A 19423-nucleotide genomic window follows, 5' to 3' on the forward strand; every position below is an offset into this window, starting at 1 on the left:
AAAAGCTGAAGTTCTATTCCTGATAGAAGGGCGCACAAGAGCTGCTTTGGCCAATTGGCGCAGAACAAGGGAGAAGCTCCTCCAGCTGTAATGCCTATCTAGCCCTGAGCCAAGGAACGGGTTTTGCTTTAAACTACTTTTCTATTAGGAAGTTAATAAATCATCAGCTAGTTCAACTGTTGGGTATAATCTCTGGAGAATACATCGTATTACGGGACACGGTGAAATGTCCAGGAGCCTTCAAGGAATCTGAAAGGCTCTCCTCTATAAATGCTAATGTGTTTTAAATCAGCCCAGTATGTTTCAATATTATCATCTCTTTTCTTCCCGGCTTTTTCTCCATAGTTTAAAGAAAGCGCTTTCAACACAAGCCCCATTTCTTGCTCCTTCTATTAGCTGTAATCCTATTTAAGGCCGGTGTTCCAGACAGGATCATCAATCCTCATACTCACATCACGAAGACCCATACAAGTGTTTGGCTGGAACCCAGTGATCCTGACATGACGACCGGGTGCATCCTGTATGTGTGGGGATGAGATATACTCTCCATGTTTGTATGCGGTGGACGGGAAGGAGAAATTTCTTCAATGGAGACACAGAGGGTGGGCACAGCTTTCAGCTCTGGGCTATGCGAGAGATAATGTAAAAAGCATGCATATAGCTCAACAGATCATAATGATTGCAACATAACCCAGAATGCGAAAAACGTATGTACTGCTTCTATGCCAATCCCTGACATAGAAATAAGTGCTACATCTGTACACATGTAGCAAGTCTGGTATTCTTTAACTCTTCTACTACTGAACATGTGAGCAGAACACTTTCTATCTATACAGAATGGAATCATCTATCTGTATTGTACGTCGTAAGGCCATTGAAAGTTACACTAGAGTCATGGCTTCCATTCATAACGGAACTATGAGGTTTTCAAACACATCACAAAAATGTGGATTTATCAAGGCGGAATATCAGATTTTTGGCAGGGTCTTGGTATTTTTGATGGCAAGAATAATGCTGCAGACCGTGTTATTCCTGCCATAAAAAATAGGGAAATCTGATGGAAAAATGCAAGTCCCTAGGGCTAGCGGTACTGATCAATATGATAGTGCTAAGGCAGCAGAAATGTAGTCCTAAACTCTCGCTCACGACCTGAAGGTTGTGAGTTCAATCGCAGCTTGGTTCAGGTAGCCGGCTCAAGGTTGACTCAGCCTTCCATCCTTCCGAGGTTGGTAAAATGAGCACCCTGCTTGGTAGGGGGTAATAAATAAAATTAACTGACAGAGCTGCAGAATAAGTTGGCGCTATAGAAATAATAAGATTTATTTTATATTAATAAGTGACATATTTTCTGACATCAGGGTTGTACGGGATGGTCTTTTCCAAGGTTAAAACCACCACCACCACCTGCCTCTGCAGCAGCTATCCATACTCAGGAAAAGTGTGGTCCCACACAGATTCCGTCAGCCCCCCTCTTAATGATTGGCAGAGTGTTCCTGAAGTTCTCGGCCAGATCATGGAGAGAACTGTGCTGCCATACAGTAGCTGTACAATCCTCTCTATCCCTTCTTGTACTCATGTCTATCAGTATATGGAGGGAACAGGAAGCTAAACAACCCTGCTCAGCTTCCTACTACAGATAGAACAGCACAGGAGTGGTCAATACTGCACTGGAACATAGGTATCAGGCTTCAACCTTTCCACTGCCCTTTATCAGGGGTCTGTAACTATATAACTGTGGTAGACCACCATGGATACTGGAATTAATCACCTCACTGCCCTAGCCCACCAGGTATAATAGATTAACCTGTTCTCTGCTTTATGACCACTCAGGTCTAGGTCAACATTAAACATTACCAGGTATACAACCTCTTCACTTCTTCACTGCCCTAGACTACAAAGTGTATAGACATTAAAGGGGTTTTCTGGGACTTGGAAAAAGAATTTCCCTGGCTCAGAAATTTATCAAAAGGAAAACCACATATTCACTTGTTCCAGTGGCACCCTGTCCAATGCTAGAGCTCTGGTGCCTGCCACTTGGAACCCAGAAGAAACTGGCAGGCGGTGATGTGCCATAAACTGCCATTCAGCCAATCACAAGCTTCGACAGTCATAGAAGAATCACTGCTGAAGTTTGTTATTGGGTGAGTGGTCATGTGCACAATAAACAGCATGTGACCATTGTTGTGCAACAAGGCTCCAGAGCCAGATGGGGTGCCACTGAAAAATCATTTAACCCTCTCACTATTCTAAATCATCAGGTATATACACATTAACACTTTTACTGCCATAACCCACCAGGCATACCCAACATTGACCCTTTCCCTACCCTAGACCACCAGGTACAACATACTGACATTAACCTCCTCACTACCCTAGACTACCAAGTATACTGACATTAACTCCTCCACTGTCTTATGCAACCGGGGATACAGAAACTAACCCCTTCACTGCCCTAGACCAACAGGTACAGTATACTGACCATAACCCCCTTATTGTATTTAGATCATCAGACTAACTGTCATTTAACCCTTCCACTGCCGTGGACCACCAAGTATACTAACATTAACCCCACCAGATACAGCATACTGACAATAACCCATTCATTGTCCTAGACCACAAGGTATACTGACATCAAGCTCATCATTGTCCTTGACAGCCAGGGATGCAGACATTAACCCCTTCACAAACATTTCTAGTTAATGGGGTTGTCCCACAAATAAATATGAATCTACTCTGTTACCGTAGATCAGACAAAATGTAACAGTTTTTTATCTGGAGACATTAAAAAATATACCTATGAGTATATATTGCTGTTGCATATGTTTTTTGTCATCCTTCGGTTTGCCTAGCCTATAAGCCTCCCTACGCCAATTTGGCGGTCTCCACAGGGAGAAACCTTATTCCCTTAGATCAACAGAAAAATCTACATCTACAGCAGCATTTTTTAAACGATTACAATTGCAAATTAAGGGAATGACTATTTATTGATGTGAAAACCCCTTTATGTTTGTAGATCAGTTTACAGTTCTGTTATATAAAATCTAGAATGCCGTTCAATAATCCATATATCTGTATATCTGTCATGACTGCGCTTCAGTTTACAGCCGAGGGCGCAGACCACACAGTGCAGTTTTGATACAGTTTTAAGTAGATAGAAAATATGTATGTATTCCACATTTAGTGCACCTGTAAACTTTCCTTTGGCATGAGTGTCACAACTTATCTGATCTCTGTATGGCCAGTATACTTGGCAATGTGATAACAAATCAGGCATGATCATTGCTTGCAGGCACGGATATGCTACTTCAGCACAGCTCTATAAAATGATGTAATGTTAAGCTCTAGTCGCAGTGAGGCAGAAAAGCAGAATTCCTTGTTACCAATCCATTATGTAACCCCAGAGTCATATGCGGTTTTTATTGTTACCAGCATCGTACTATGCAAGACATTCATTCACTGTTGACTCTACAGTCACATCATATGAAACAGAACATACCGCAACGAGTTATCCCCCCCCCCAAAAAAAAAAAATTCCAAAAAGTTTCTGCAGGAATGCTAAAGAATTCCACACATCGGTGTCCTTCCAAAAAACTTTTGCGTTCTCCAGAAGAAATATAAAGAGATTGTCAGAGCCTCATACAAGAGTGTTTATGAACATATTAGAGATACCAGAGCCAGTATCAGTGAGCGTACAACCGCCAGACTGAGTTTCTACTAATCCAGCTCCAGCTAATATAATGTATTACGTTTCCAAGCGAGGAAGGGTGAGATGATTCCGCCAGGGCTATTGTAGAAAGAGAGCCAACTGTCACAGGCTGCTTCATTCCTTGGGGCCAGTATTCTGTCATTCAAGCGGCGTTTGTCACAAGTCAGCTCCACCGCCACATGCACATAGGGGGAAAAGAGACCCCCAGCCTAAATTCCAGCCCTAAACATAGCCTTTCATCTCACACAAGAGCCCCGAACTGTCATTCATCAATCCCTTCTACACAACGCTGCTGTGTAAGCTTGTGGCTGCTGTCAGAGGTAATATCGGCTATATTACCCTGGTATGAATTCAGTGTACATATTCAGTCTTTATCACCTGGGTCAGCAAATTAAGTTGAACAAGAACAACTTTTGCTCAAGGCTGTGAAATTAATCAAAGAGAAATTAAATACAACAGACAGAGGAACGGGGATGGATACAGGTTACGCCTTACGACTGCAGCGTTCAGCGTTTCACAAATCTGTGAACACGCAAATTGATAATTGATATCAGCTCACTCGAGTGAAGCGTATGATTGGAACTGATAATGCGAGCGCTGCTAGTAAAATTCGCCTCTTCCATTACTTACTTTCTTAGTCAGAAAAATAAAGAGGGAAATGGAAATGATGTCTTTTGATGCAAATAATCTGGGAACGTTCTAAGCGAGAGGACTGTTCAATATGTTGGGTAACGTATTGAAATAAAGGAGAGATAAAGGATATTTTCTTGAACCTCATCTCCAAGTTAAATGTGTCCATACACCTTAGGGTTTGGTCCAACGGAGCGGCCGTTGGACAGCCAAGATGCGATGCAACTGAAAACCGCGCCAATGTGTGCTTTCACTACAAATCATAACAGTTTTCAAATTCATTGTTGATTGCGACAGAATCTTTGAGGGTAACCTGAAAAAAGCGTGACCATTTATCATACTCTGATTTGCAGTAAAACCAAATGTTAGCACAGTTCCCAGCCACAATGCACCACATCTCAACCACTTAGTAGCCGCCCCGTGTGGCCATGATAATCGGTATTTGTCAGCCAAGTGTTCATTTAACTGTCAGCTATTTCTTTTGACCCCCTTCAACCGTAATACACCATACACAGAAGGAATTTACTTCTTGGTTCTGGTGCAGTATTTATGTTTTGAGCTTGGTTCTGGTGCTGTGTTTATATACTGAGCTGGGTTTTGGTGATGTATTTATTGTATGAGTTAGTTTCTGGTGTTGTATTCATGTTAAATAGATAAACAGATTAAGGGTAGAAACACATGGTGTGGCTGTCTGTACACTGTCAAGGTATGCCCACTATTGATGGCCAGTGGCAGGCTGGCACCATTTTGGTGGTAATTTGTGTGGCCACTGGCAGATGGGTGTAGTTTAACTTTATGCAGCCATTCATAGTGTTTGTTTCCACTATTTGGATGGGCCTCTACTCATGGGCCAGTACTGTGTGCTTGCCCGCCCAACTAAACTTTACCAGCTAGCCCCTGATGTCTCATCAGTATGGAGAGGGGAATGAACAGAGGCCAGTAACCTTTGGCGATGGCTTATTTTCCATCAGAACAAATGATTAGGCATGCTGAAATCCAACATGCCCCATCCTTCTTTCTCCCTGACAACTGCCATGAGGAAGAATCTGAACACCCTACAACCCATTAGATGGTTCACTGTTCTCGCCAAATTGGGTTCGGTTGTCATTGATTTAATGCATATGGGCACCTTTAGCTATTTTCACAAAGCAAAGGTGTCCTACACTTTTTTAGAAGAAAAGAATGTACAGATGATATAAGAAAATTACCTTTTCTCTTTACCTTTTTCAATTTATTTTGCAGACACTTCACTTTTAATTTAAATATCTGCTAAAAATCATACTGCATATGACGCCCCCCCCCCCCCCCACTCAAACTAGGGAACAGATATGGCCAAAATAATAATGTGCAGAATGTGCTATATATCTGCAAAATGCACTATGTTGAAATTCAGTCCACAAGATAGAATCTCAGGGGCATCAGCTGCAGACTGCGCTGCGTTTACTTACCAAACTACATCTCAGTAGCAATATATACTTTTTGTCAAAAATAATCAATCACCCGGATGGAGTTGTGGTTTTCCTGTAAAACTCGGCATGCAGTTACATCTCAAGCAGAATGATTAGAGTTGTGGCGTCATTAGATGAACGGCCTTGCCACCTGAGGCCCTAAAAGTGGTTCTACCCTTGGCCTGTAAAAGGCTCTCAGAGGCTACTTGTGTGTAGTGACCTCTTTTACCACTTGTATAGAGCTTGTTGTCCCCTAGATGCCTCTTCGATGTAATCAAAGAGATTTCGTCCGGTTAACAGAGTTTGAAAGGAGGCGCATTATTGGAATGCTAGAAGCTGGATGGTTGTATCGACAAATTGCCCACCACCATGGCCATTCTGACCAGACTGTTAGGAGGTGTTGGGACCAGTGGATGCATATGTGCATGCACACAAGGTGACCGGGCTCAGGACACCCTTGACAGACCACCAATAGAGAGGACCGTCTGATGGGCAGACAAGCACAAGCAGCTTCAACTGTTGTGTTGTCCACCATCCAGAGACAGGAGGCAGATGTGAAACTGGCCTAGCCAGCTCAAATTTCTACCAAAAAGCACTTTACTAATATAAGGCTGAGGCAGCAACACAGAAGGGAATAGTTTTCTTTCTTCTGCCAACCCCTTAGTTCCTCTCCTCTGATCTCAATTTAAAGGGGTTAAAATAAAGGGTCTGCTCTTTTTCCCAAAACTGCACCACTGTTGTTAAGAGGCAGTGTCTGCTATTACAGGTCATTCCGAAATTAGTGATTTTTTTAAATGAACATTCTTCATCTTATACCAAACAACTAAGTGCTCTGAAACAGACTCTTGATAAGGAGAAACCCTATAAAACGACTGTCAAACGTAAGATAGTGTATCCTAGCAACCAGACTGTCAGACATAGGATAGTGTATCCTAGCAACCAGATTATCAGGCATAGGGAAGTGTATCCTAGCAACCAGACTGTCAGACATAGAGTAGTGTGTCCCAGCAACCAGCCTATCAGACATAGGTAGTGTATCTTAGCAATAAGACTGTCAGACACAGGATAATGTATCCTAGCAACCATACTGCCAGACATAGGGTAGTGTGTCCCAGCAACAAGACTGCCAGACATAGGGTAGTGTGTCCTAGCAACCAGCCTATCAGACAAAGGTAGTGTATCTTAGCAATAAGACTGTCAGACTTAGGATAATGTATCCTAGCAACCAGACTGTCAGACATAGGGTAGTGTGTCCCAGCAACAAGACTGTCAGACATAGGGTAGTGTGTCCTAGCAACCAGCCTATCAGACATAGGTAGTGTATCTTAGCAATTTGACTGTCAGACATAGGATAATGTATCCTAGTAACCAGACTGTCAAACATAGGGTAGCGTATCCTAGCAACCAGACTGTCAGAAATAGGGTAGTGTATCCTAGCAACCAGACTGTCAGACACAGGGTAGTGTATCCTAGCAACCAGACTGTCAGACACAGGGTAGTGTATCCTAGCAACCAGACTGTCAGACATGATTCATAGGAAGAAAAAGTATCGCCCCAGCCATTCACCATCTCAGGTCGTGCTATTCTTCCTGTTTTACAAAAAACAACATTACTATAAATCTCTTTCATGATGTACTTCTAAAATCTATACAATTACTACACAGGTCCATGAAACCTAGGTTTTAGCAAAGATATAGAAAAGTTAACCCATATAAAACAATTGTATAAATACAATGCCATAAAAAGAAAATCTAATATGTTGGCTGAGAGTTGAATGTTTTTGAGATGTTGCTTATATAGCCAGAAGTCATGAGAATGAGCTAAAAGCCTTAGATTTGCAAGATAATCTTGTCACCAGATGGAGAAAATGAATATTATCATTTCTTGCAAATTTACTAAATAATTTAAACAACGATCACAATTATTCAGCAGCTAACAGGACAAACAGAAGCCTACAAATCACTTCTTGGCCAAATGTGTTTCTGCCTTTGGCCTCACAAGCTGCTCTGTGCCCTTGCTGGCATGCCAGGGCCACAAAGGGCAAGGAGATGTCAGTCAACTGGTCACGTTTACCTGCTGGGCAGTTACACTCTGCTGGAGCTTCTCTTGAGATTCGGATTTTCGCCATGTGTTCATACGACCTCTGTAGAAACAAAAGAATAGGATAAATGGTTGATAGATTTCCCAGACTCATCCTGGACACATAACCTGTATGTAAGAAAGTGGGACCTAAAATGATATGACTATTTATACAGATGTGGACTGCAGTAACTAGTAGAAAGTGAGTCGAATGAACACTAAGGAGTGTTTCCGGATTTGTAAGATTAACACACTACTAATTTTATGTAAATATACTATTTCCTATTTGGAGGTGAAGGCAGTAATAATTAGCTTTGCAGACATGTAGAATTTGACTAAACCACATGCTTTTTCATACAGCTTTTTTGTAATATGACCTATAAATGGACGGCCTGGTGAGAAACCAAATTCAGAAAATATTACTGAACCATACAGGGTCTACCTAGTGACTTATGGTGTGTGATAGTGCACTAGGTTGTCAGAGCTCAGAACACACACCTTTAGAGTCCCATAGGGAAATCATTGTGCTTTACCCTCAGGGTAACCGACACAACGGAGTGCAGACACAAAGTTTTGGCTAGGGGGCAAAGCAGCATTGTTCATGGGTACTAAACCCCAAAGTGAAGGATGGTCAACCTAAAGTGTCATTTGTGTTGAATGATACCATTGTTCCCAACCTGAGTATTTAGGATCCTTAGGGTCTATATTCCCCATAATAATGCTATAGTGATACTTTAGGAATACATTCGTTAGTGTAACATTTAATCATGAAATGCGTGTTGCCTTGTGCCTGCTGTAGGCTCTGGAACTAATCTTGGAAATGGATGATTTAAGAGTTTATGATCCATTGAAGTGGCTCATGTGTGGTAATTTTGTATATTTTAATTGACACACTGATATACTGTAACTATATTGCTTGCATTAGAGATAATCATGTGCATATTTTACTCAGTAACAGGTAAAACCCTATAACAACTTTACGATGCCTTGTGACCTTTCAGCATGTCCCACCGTACAGCATTTTATGTTTGCAGTTACTATTACACCTTCTGTATTATCGATCAACTCATTCTGCATCTTTAAGACCTGGAAATTTAAAGAGTACATATAAGAATGTCCATATCTGTAACCGGATAACCACTGTACATCATATGCTGCATTGTAAGTGGCTGTATAAAAGAAATGAACCATTAGTCTATTAGCCAATGACTTACGAGGTGCACTCAAGGTCTACAAATTTTTTCCCAAAAATAGGAGCAGATAGAACAATGGGACACATTTTAGAAGATGCGGGGATGAGTTAGACAGATGACAGCATCGTCCAGTTCACAGAACCTATGTGACAGTGGCTGGAGTTAGAAGAGTTTCACTTGCCACCCATCGATATTTATCATAAGTTGAGTGAGACATTCATCAAAGGTGTCATGGAAGTGAAAAATGTGCATTTTTTGTTGCAGCCAACTCAAGGTTGACTCGGTAAAATGAGTACCCAGCTTGCTGGGGGCTAAAAAATGACTGGAAAAGACAATGGCAAACCACCCCAAAAAAACAGTCTGCCTAGAAAATGTCACAATGTGACATCACCCTAAGGCTGGGTTCACACAGGGCTGATTTGTCGCGGTTTTGCCGCAGTTTTTCCGTTGCGGTTTTGACTCAGAAGAACTGCTTCTGCGGCAAAACCGCTTCAAAGGTTAATTTGGGCTTGCGGATTTTCGTACGGAAAAAGCAGCACGCGTTTTTTCCGCAGCGCTTTTTTACTTTTTGTCGCATATTTGTCGCGTATTTGATGCGGTTTTGGCTACGTCTATACAGGTCTATGGACAAAAAAGCGCTGCGGAAAAGACCAAAGAATGAACATGCTGCATCTTTTAAAACCGCGACGCAGTTGCATTTCCGCACTGCGGCTGTGCGGAAAAAATCCGTCCTGTGAGAACAGCTTTTTGGCAAATCTCATTTGTGCTGCATTGCACTGCAAACGCAGCGGTTTTGCCGCAGTGCGGATATGCAACGGCAATCCGCAGCAAAACCGCAGCAAATCTGCCCTGTGTGAACCCAGCCTTAGAGTCAGTCATGACTCTGTACTTGCACCAGGGAACTTTACCTTACCAATTCAAAGAAGGCCAAACGTCATGTGAGCATAAACCAAAAGGAGCCTCGGACGGTCTGACAATATGATTGCGCAAGTCAAGGAAGTTGTTATGGAGGACCATTGATTGGCTATAGAAGAAACTGCCTGCAAAGTCCGCATTTCCGTAGTATCTGTGCACACCTTCCTTCTTGAAGACCTGAGGATACCAAAAGGTCCCTTCGGGTAGGTGCTGCGAATGTTAACAGAATATCACAAGGCTGCACTTATAACTGAGGCTCCTTCAGTTCGTTTTCACACTACGCTTGGCCTTCTTTGAATTGTCGGACCCACAAAAGCACATTTTCCACATCCATGACACCTTCACCGCATGTCTCACTCAACCGATGATGAATGTTGATGGGTGTCATTCCACGCACGAGAAAAAAACATAGGATTACACGCCGCTCTTGAAATTTGAAAGTTGCCAATTTAAGTAGTGAAAACGCCTCTAACTCCAGCCGCTGTCACGTGGGTTCTGTGCGTTGGACAATGCTGAAGATTACCCATGTCTTCTAAAATGTGTTCCATGTTTCTATCTACTCCTATTCCCGGGAAACAAATTAAGAGACTTTAGAACTTGAATGCACCTCGTATATCAGACACATCCTCTATTTTAGGTCCAAAAACGTATCAGTCCGCAGTTAATATTTTGTGAGACAGAGAGTTACATAAACACTTAGATTTAACAAGCAAGTAAATCCAGTGTGAGATAGTGAGGACAGTAATCCTAGCACTCCTGGGTCATCTAAACATCCACTTTACATCACAAGTGATAACTTTGCAGATAGCCTTGTGCTGTGCTCCTTGAGGTGAGACATGCCACATAGCGGGTGTCAGCTGGAACAAGTAGACTGTGACATGGAGAAGTGCACGGTCCTCTGACAGCTGCCGGCTCACTACTGGAAAAAGTCGTTATGGCAGAAGGAGCTCCATTATTCTAATACAGAGCTCCAAATCCTCTGCACAGATATAAAGTTAAAGGGGTTTTCCTGTCTGAGATGTCTGATAGATGTGAGTTCCACCTTAGGGGACCTACATCTGTCTCAAGAATAGGGAAGATACATGCCACACATGTGGTATGAATGGAGAGGTGGCCACACATGTGAGCAGCTCTCCCCAAGTTCTATGGAAGTTTCAGAAACACCTGAGCAAGTGAACTTGGCTCTTTCTGTGACTTCAAATAAATGGAAAGAGCCACACATATGCACAGCCATGTTTCCATTCATTCTCCATCTGGATCCTATGGATATGCTCTAAGTGTCTAATGGGAATACACTTTATCCCATGGCTATATGCGAGTTGCGGCTGAAAACACAGCATACGGACACTTGTCCATTGGACACTGCACATTGCTTGTCTTATTCTCATCTTATTGTCATCCATGAAAACAGAAGAGAATAGGACATGCAGACATTTTTTCATATAGACCAATGGTCCACATGAAAAATCATTCATGTGAATAGCCTCATAATATTATGGGGCGGTGTGCTGTCCAAATATGGCTGTGTGTATCTGGCTTTACCTAATAAGGCAGCCATTACATTGGAGAGTTTAGAACTGACTGCATACTATTTATATAGTGACAGAGTATTCAGAAAGCTCCTCAGCTCCCTCTAATGGTGGCTGCAAGCAAACAGAATTTTATCACTAAACACAAAGGCTATGTGGGGATTTTTAAGCTCTGTATCTGAAAAATTAAGCTCTGAACACCATCAAGGTACAAGAAGAAATGAACGGGCAGAGAATGTTGGACTTAGAAAGCAGACGGATTTATAAGATGAATAGTCACTTCTACAGCTACTTCAGTAGCACAAAGAAACACAAAGATATTCTGACGTGCTGGAAAATCTCATGATATGTATTTCCGTTATCTTTAGGAATGAGAGAGGCTAAATTCACACTGTGTTCGGAGTTTAAGAAACAGTCACACTGAACATATGGCCAGATTTTGGACCTGTATTCCAATAAAGTTTGCATATATTTGCCAAGCACGACCATTGAAAAAAGTATACTGGGAAATATTATATTTTTTGTGTGTAGCCCCTTGCTGGAGCTTTTGGATCTTGATGTAAAGGCCTGTTGAGTCCGTATATGTTGGGTACCCTTTGAAAATATATGTTTGGCCAAGCAGTTCTAGAGGTATGTCCGCTTATATTTCAAGAGACTTTTTCTTTGTACATTATACCACACACGTAGTGGGAATTTATCCTAAGAATGGTGTTGACAGTTCAAGGGGTCTAAAGAGGCAGATGATTCACAGACCCCTACCAATCTAACACTGATCACATACCAAGCTCTAAAGGGGAAATGTATCCAAACTTAGGCCAAACCAATATGCTAATAAAGTGCTCATACTGTATACAACTGCAAGAGTGTATTGCAAAAGCGTAATATTACATTTAAATATTCTATTAGGGAACGTTCTCCTATATCAGGGAATTGCATTAACAGTAATTTCCAAATATTTAGCACCTACAAGAATTACATCTGTTACGAGGAGGAAAAGTTGGATAACAGAATAGAGCAGGCTGAGGGATATAAAACAATCTCTCCCTTGGAAGTGTCTTTAACAGTGTCTGTATTCTGTCACTGGAGAAGACAGAGAAGCTGTTGTGATGGCTACCAGCCCATCTCTCCATTCATGGATTACCACTACCATATACAGCACCTGACCGCGCCAGAAAGAACAAGCCTGAGGAAATGTAATTTCTCTGTGTCTGCTCTCCCACACTGCCTGCATCATTCTCACTGTAAAGGAAGCTATTCAAATAAGAGCTAGATAGTAAGGAACTACTTTATATGCAATTCCCTAACATATATAAGAAGGTTCCCAAAGATCATCTATTTATTATATTGATTCATAGGAAAGAGATGACCATGCGGTGCACAAATTTGGGGTAAAAAAATGGACATACCCAATTTTTGTAAGGGAGCAGAAAGTCCAGATGAGAAAATTAGTTTCTGAAAAATCCTAGTACAAAAAGTGTAGATAGAGAGATAGATATGATAGATAGATATGAGAGATAGATAGATATGAGATAGATAGATAGATAGATAGATAGATAGATAGATAGATAGATAGATAGATATGAGAGATAGATAGATAGATATAGAACTAGTGATGACAGATAGGTAGATGGACCAATCTAGAACTAGCGATGATAGACAGAAGAATAGATAGATATAGAACTAGAGATAGACAGATATACAATAGAACTAGCAATGATAGCTATAGAACTAGTGATGATGGGTAGATCGATCTAGAACTAGCGATAATAGATATAGAACTAGTGATAAATAGTTAGATTGGTCAATCTAGAAATAGCAGTAATAGATATAGAACTAATGATAGATAGATATGATAGAACTAGCAATGATAGATATAGAACTAGTAATGATAGATAGGTAGACCAATCAATCTAGAACTAGCGATGATAGATGTAGAACTAATAATGATAGATAGATAGATAGATAGATAGATAGATAGATAGATAGATAGATATAGAACTAGTGATAGGTAGAGCGATCGATCTAGAACTAGTGATGATAGATATAGATTAGCGATGATAGATAAATAGATCTAGAACTAGTGATAAATAGGTAGATCGATCAATCTAGAAATAGCGATGATAGATATAGAACTAATGATGATAGATAGATAGATAGATAGATAGATAGATAGATAGATAGATAGATAGATAGATAGATAGATAGATAGATAGATAGATAGATAGATAGGGTAATTTCCTCACTGGATCAGACACTATGGCTGGATCACAGGACTTTTATGTAGATCCCAATGTATATACTACTACATTCACTGACAATGCTAGTTGTGAGTATCTGTGTTAATGTATTATGACTTCCAACCCTAGAAGCTATACAGTATAATTAGAAATGGCCATTTTATGCCACTGACATTCAGAAGACTATAAAAGAACAGATCTGTATTCCTCATCGGGGACAATGCACTCTGATAATATGTTGTCTTCCCTGAAGTTTTGCACAGGACTGCGTGTAAACGAGGAGCATCAATAGCTCACATACACTGCAACCCCAATAGAGTTTAATGACAAATTCAGCTTCACTACCCCTGGATGATTAGCACTGGGCACATTCATTCTCCCTCCATAGGCAATACTAGTCTAATGAATAAGTAGTATGTACGGGGACATGCATTATACTTCTACTACGGGTAAATATATCACCCATGTCCCTATAGAGTCATAGCAGCTAACAATCAGAGCATATAATAAACGCTGGTACAGATCTGGGGCATAGATGTCTTGATAATTCCCCAAATCTCTCGCACACCAATGCTCACCTACATAGCAGCTCACATAACAATTGCTTTGCCCCCCTGATGTAATTGCTTCCCCCAAATTACCAGACCTGCTGGTGCTTTCAGTAATTGCACAGTCGCTGGAGCCTTAACCTATATAGCAGGACTTCTTTCTATAGCTTGCAAGATAGCAGATGGGATATACTGCAGGGAAAAGTCTGTGAACCCCCTGCTTTGTGTTTCTAAAAGTATTTAGGAAAATGCTTACAGTGCAATTCCCTAATGGTTTTATGAGAGTTTCTCAAGGATATATTAGTAGGTTATGGGGAAAGAGGTCTGTGTTAAAACAAAAGGACTGTGGTGCCCCTCAAAGGTCATGCCCGTCACCCAGCGCGCCCATTGCTTGCCCCCTTATGCCACAGTATGCACTGGCAAACCCCTTAGATGGAGCAGAAGCCTCACACCTGGGACAGCAGCCGGTCCACCTTCTCCTGCACTATGGAGTTGAGCTGATCCACAGATAATCCAGGCACATGGAAGATGTCCCCTGACTTGCCATGCTCCAGAGCCCACATCCTGCCCTCCAGGTCACCGCTCCTTACATTCAGGTACACGCAGCATGCCAGGGAGAACACAGAAAGCACCAAAGCCAGCACACTGGGCAAAGTCCTGCTGCAGCCCTTGGATCCATCCCCGCTCCATCCCTGGTAGTTGGCAGTGTCTGCCTTCACCAACATCCCTGCCGTCCTTGTCAGAGAGATGCCAGTGAGCAGCGTGTTACTGTAGTGCCAGGAAGTTGTGGCATGCAGCAGTGCCAGGTACTCGGGGTGGCAGTGCGCTCTGCAGGACGGCAGCCTCCGCTCACTTGTTGCCTGCCTTGTCGCTGCCGGTGACTGAGCTGTGCGGAGCAGCAGAGGTAGTAGCGCGGTGTAGTGTGTGCTCTCCGCCCCCTTGTGAGCTTTAAATATCCCAGCTGCCAGGAGAAGCGGCGGAGTGCCCAGTGTATGCAGCACCCCCTCTCCCGGGCACTCTCATTAGCATACATTATCCTCCTACAGGGAGAGGGCATAGGAACACCAGCAGGCTGCAAGGTTGGCAAGAGGGGCAGGTAGTCACCCTTCTTATAGAGGGGTGCAATGCTAAATACTAGTTAAAGGCCCTTTTAAATACAATTTGTTCCAAAACATCGTTCAAACGAGCGAATGTGAGCGATTATCGTTTGGTCCAAACGCGAGCCAGCGACTGAACGACAAAGGAGAATCGTTCGCTTTTCGTTTATTTTATGCAGCCATAAAACCCATCCTTGGCTCGTTAGATTATCGTTCGGTTTAAACAGCGCTTGTTCAGTTTTTTACATTCGCAAATACAGCGAATGTGAAAGACCGGACGGTGCTCTTTCAAACGAGCTTGTCTAAACAGGCTGCACAAGAGCAAATGAATTAGCCGTGACGTCACTTGTTCGTTCAAACGAGAATCGGATGGTCTAAAAAGACCCTTAGTGCTACCCCATGATATAAAACTGTATTTGATGCTTAATAATGAGGTCTAGAGGTTTATGTTATATTAGTAGAAAGCAGAGGCGTAACTTGAGGCTTCTGGGCCCCAATGCAAAAACTGTAACCGGGCCCTCAGCTATAATGCTTTATTCATAGTACTGGGCTCCCTATATGGAGAAGAGTGGCCTTATGGGCCCCCTAAGGCTCCTGGGCCCGGGTGCAACCACATCCGTGCATCCTCTATCGTTACGCCAGTGGTAGAAAGCCTGTCCCAAGAAGGCGACTGCAATCTATATGGATGCAGATGATACTTAGTAGGAGCACCTTTGGCAGCATTTCTAGTCTCCAGTCTGCTGGATTTGGAGATTTTCTGCTTCTCTGCAGATCCTCTCACGCTCTATCAGGTTGGACGGGGGACGTCTGTGGACAGACATTTTCAGGTCTCCAGAGATGTTTGATTGGGTTCAACTCAGGGTTCTGGCTGGGCCGCTGAAGGACGTTCACAGAGTTGTCTCCAAGGGTACTTTTAGACAAGCTGATTAATCGTTTGAATGAGTGAATGACGTCATTACTAGCTCATTCACTCCTGCAGCCTGTTTAGACAGCCAGATACATCGTTGGCTCGTTCAAACGAGAAATCCTTCAGAATCGTTCAGTGCTTCACAAGTAAATGAGAAGGACTATACAAACACTTTTTAAAATGAATTATAAGTGAATGAGGCAGTGATGATTCTTATACCTGCATAAAATGAACGATGAATGAAAAGTGAACAATTATCGTTCGTCAATCGGTTGTTGACTCGTGTTTAGACTGAATATTTATCATTCACTTTCGCTTTTTTGAACAATTTTTGGAAAAATAATCATTCCGTCTAAAAGCATCTTAAGCCCCTCCTGTGTTGTCTTGGCTATGTGCTTAGGGTCATTGTCTTGTTGGAAGGTGAACCTTCTTCCTGGTCTGAAGTCCCTTGCGCTCTGAATCAGGGTTTCAAAAATATCTCTGTAGTTTGCTCCATTCAGCTTTCCATCAACCCTGACTGGTCTCCCTGTCCTAATCACTGAATAACACCCCAACATCATGACGCTGCCACCACCACCTTCACTGTAGGGATGGTATTGGGCAGGTGATGAGCAGCACCTGGTGTCCTCTAGATATAACACTTAGTACTGACTCCAAAAAGTTCAATCTTGGTTTCACTAGACCAAAGAATCTTGTTTCTTACAGTCTGAGGCCGGCTTCACACGAATGGATTCCTATTGTGGAATCTGCAATCTGTGTCCACGCGAAAGGATCTGAAGCAAATCGCACTTATTAAAAGGCATGGACTTTCAGTTTTTCGCTCACATTCGCAGATATGAATTTTACTGTGGACTTTGTGCGGACAGCCTCCATTAAAGTCAATGGAGGCCATCTGATCCGCAGCCCATACGCAATCAACACTGCGCATGGACCACGGGTACACGCGTCATTGCTTAGCAATGGCGTGGGAAATACAAATATTGAAAAAAAAACCTGCACTGCGCATGTCCAACAGGGATCCGCCAAGGCCGTCAGCAATGCAGAAATCATAGCTACGCAAGGTCGCTGGCTGGCCTCACAGCCGGAATCTGCTGTGAGATTCCACATGCGGAATCCGACCTGCTTTTGTGAAGCCGGCCAGAGAGTCCTAAGGGCTTATACCCACTAACATTTTTTTTAACGCTGCGAAATCAATGTTTTTTTTTCAATGGGACTTTCTAATGTTAACCCTTTCCAATCCACTGTCTGACCTCTGAAGATATTCTGATTCAAGGCTTACAGCTCTGATGTCAGAAGATATCCTGCAGGGTACTCTTACTGTATATTACTGGCGGCTCTGTTGTCGGAAGCCTCTCCAGCATGTCCCTTACCGCAGTATTGGCCCTAGCCAGCAGGTGGCGCCATTGTATAATGGCAGAAAGAGAAAGCCCCCTAGGAAACCCTGTATCCAAAATTGGATTGCAAAGGGTTAAAATAGCATTGCACAAAAATCGCAAGGTTGTGCTTTTGCGGTTTTTGTGTGATGCGATTTTAACTTTAGAAAGTCCCATTGAAAAAAATGCAGCGATATTGCAGCTTTAAAAAAAAGCGCTTCTGGGTAGGAGTCCTTAAGGTGCTTTTTCGCAAATTTCTATGTGGGCTTCATGTGTCTCCTTCTGAGGAGAGGCTTCTTTTTGGCCACTCTGCCATAAAGCCCAGATTGGTGGAGCGTGTTCAGCATCTTCTCTATCTTCTTAGCAGAAATTTGCACGAGTTCATGCCAAAATTTGCCCATAAAGTGTTGCAAAGGTTGAGTTATCAAATGATATAACTTTCATTTATGTGAAAACAAATGAAGATCACAAAGCCAAGGACTTATCAGCACCCCTCCGAAAAGCAGGAAACAGAAAATGTATTTTTATTTCCCCATGCACCACTCCTCCATCAAGTGTGCCAATGGAAAGAGCAGAGAGCACTTCAGGGAGAAGCGCTGCCTTCCGAGCACTTGCCATATTGGTGCAGAGAAATAAAAGTTCATTCTCTGACTGCTGCTGATAGTAACATCATGGCCAATGATATCTCTAATTGCCGCTCCACCACCGCTACCTAGCGCTGTCCGCGGTTTGGACCATGCAAACTGATTCCCTCTAACTAGTCAAGAACCCAAGGGACAGGGTTGAAAGGCCTGAGCATTTTCCAAGAATTTGTTTTTTGTGTGTTGTTTTTAGCCAGATGGAATACACGTTGTTTTTACCTTTTTCTGGACAAGTGATGGAAATTCCTTCTTTGTATAGTGAAAACCAAGACAATCCCCTTTCTTGAGTCAGCACCTATAATAACTAGCTGATCGCCAGGGATTCAGATGTTGCAACCCACTACTCTCAACTGTTCTTCCTGGAGGACGATGCTGGCACATCCACAGTAAGGGCGGTTTCACACGGACGTGTATGCGTGTGAATAGAACGTATTGATTTCAATGGATTCATTCTCATCTTTCGTCTTTGCACGTCTATGCGGGTTGCATATATGCACACCCAATTCCAATGTGATTGCACATTACACCGTGCAATTTCTTGGGAAAAAGAAGACATCTGGAACTAATTGGACTACGTAGCCTTTTAAATCACGGAATAGGTGTGTCCCGTGCCCATGTGAAAGGTCCGCAACAGCAAAAAAAGTACAGTAAAATGTGCAAAAACGCACGTTCACGGCGCAAATACGTCACGCTAAAGCATGCGTTTTTTGCATACACCCACCTGAAACCGGCTTAAAGCATTAGATGCATTTTCACGGCCGGCCGATGTACGCTTCCATCTGAGCCGTTCCTCCCTTCCCCCTCACCAGCTCTCTGCCTCTCAGGGTGGAGCTAAGCTCTGCTCTGTCCCGCCCACTCCCATTGCTGGCTATGGACAAGGGGCAGGGAGGGAGTGGGAGCTAAGCCCCTCCCATCCCGCCCACTCCCATTGCAAACTGCTCGGAGGGGAGGAGAGGGGCAGAGAGCCGGTGGGAGGGAGGGAAGGGGGGGACTGCTTAGATGGAGGCGTATATCAGCCGGCTGTGAAAACGCCGGCGAAAATACTTTCGTGTAAATAAGCCCCAATACAGACAGAAAGTACACCCATGTGAATGGGCCCCTAGTGTGCGGTGTTAAAGGA

General features: G+C 42.8%; 1 protein-coding gene across 1 annotated transcript in view; it reads right to left on the minus strand.

Moving 5' to 3' along the window:
- Positions 1-15155, minus strand: part of COL25A1 (collagen type XXV alpha 1 chain) — a 404320-nt gene extending 389165 nt beyond the window's left edge. Inside the window, exons 1-2 of the mRNA XM_066573822.1 lie at positions 14738-15155; positions 7858-7927 (exon numbers count right to left, since the gene is read on the minus strand). Of these exons, the coding sequence (XP_066429919.1) occupies positions 7858-7927; positions 14738-15010 (343 nt within the window). The 5' untranslated portion in view covers positions 15011-15155. The remainder of the gene's footprint in view (positions 1-7857; positions 7928-14737) is intronic.
- Between the last annotated feature and the right edge of the window lie 4268 nt (positions 15156-19423).

Source organism: Eleutherodactylus coqui, chromosome 7 (assembly GCF_035609145.1).
Source record: "Eleutherodactylus coqui strain aEleCoq1 chromosome 7, aEleCoq1.hap1, whole genome shotgun sequence".
Taxonomy (NCBI): Eukaryota; Metazoa; Chordata; class Amphibia; order Anura; family Eleutherodactylidae; genus Eleutherodactylus; species Eleutherodactylus coqui.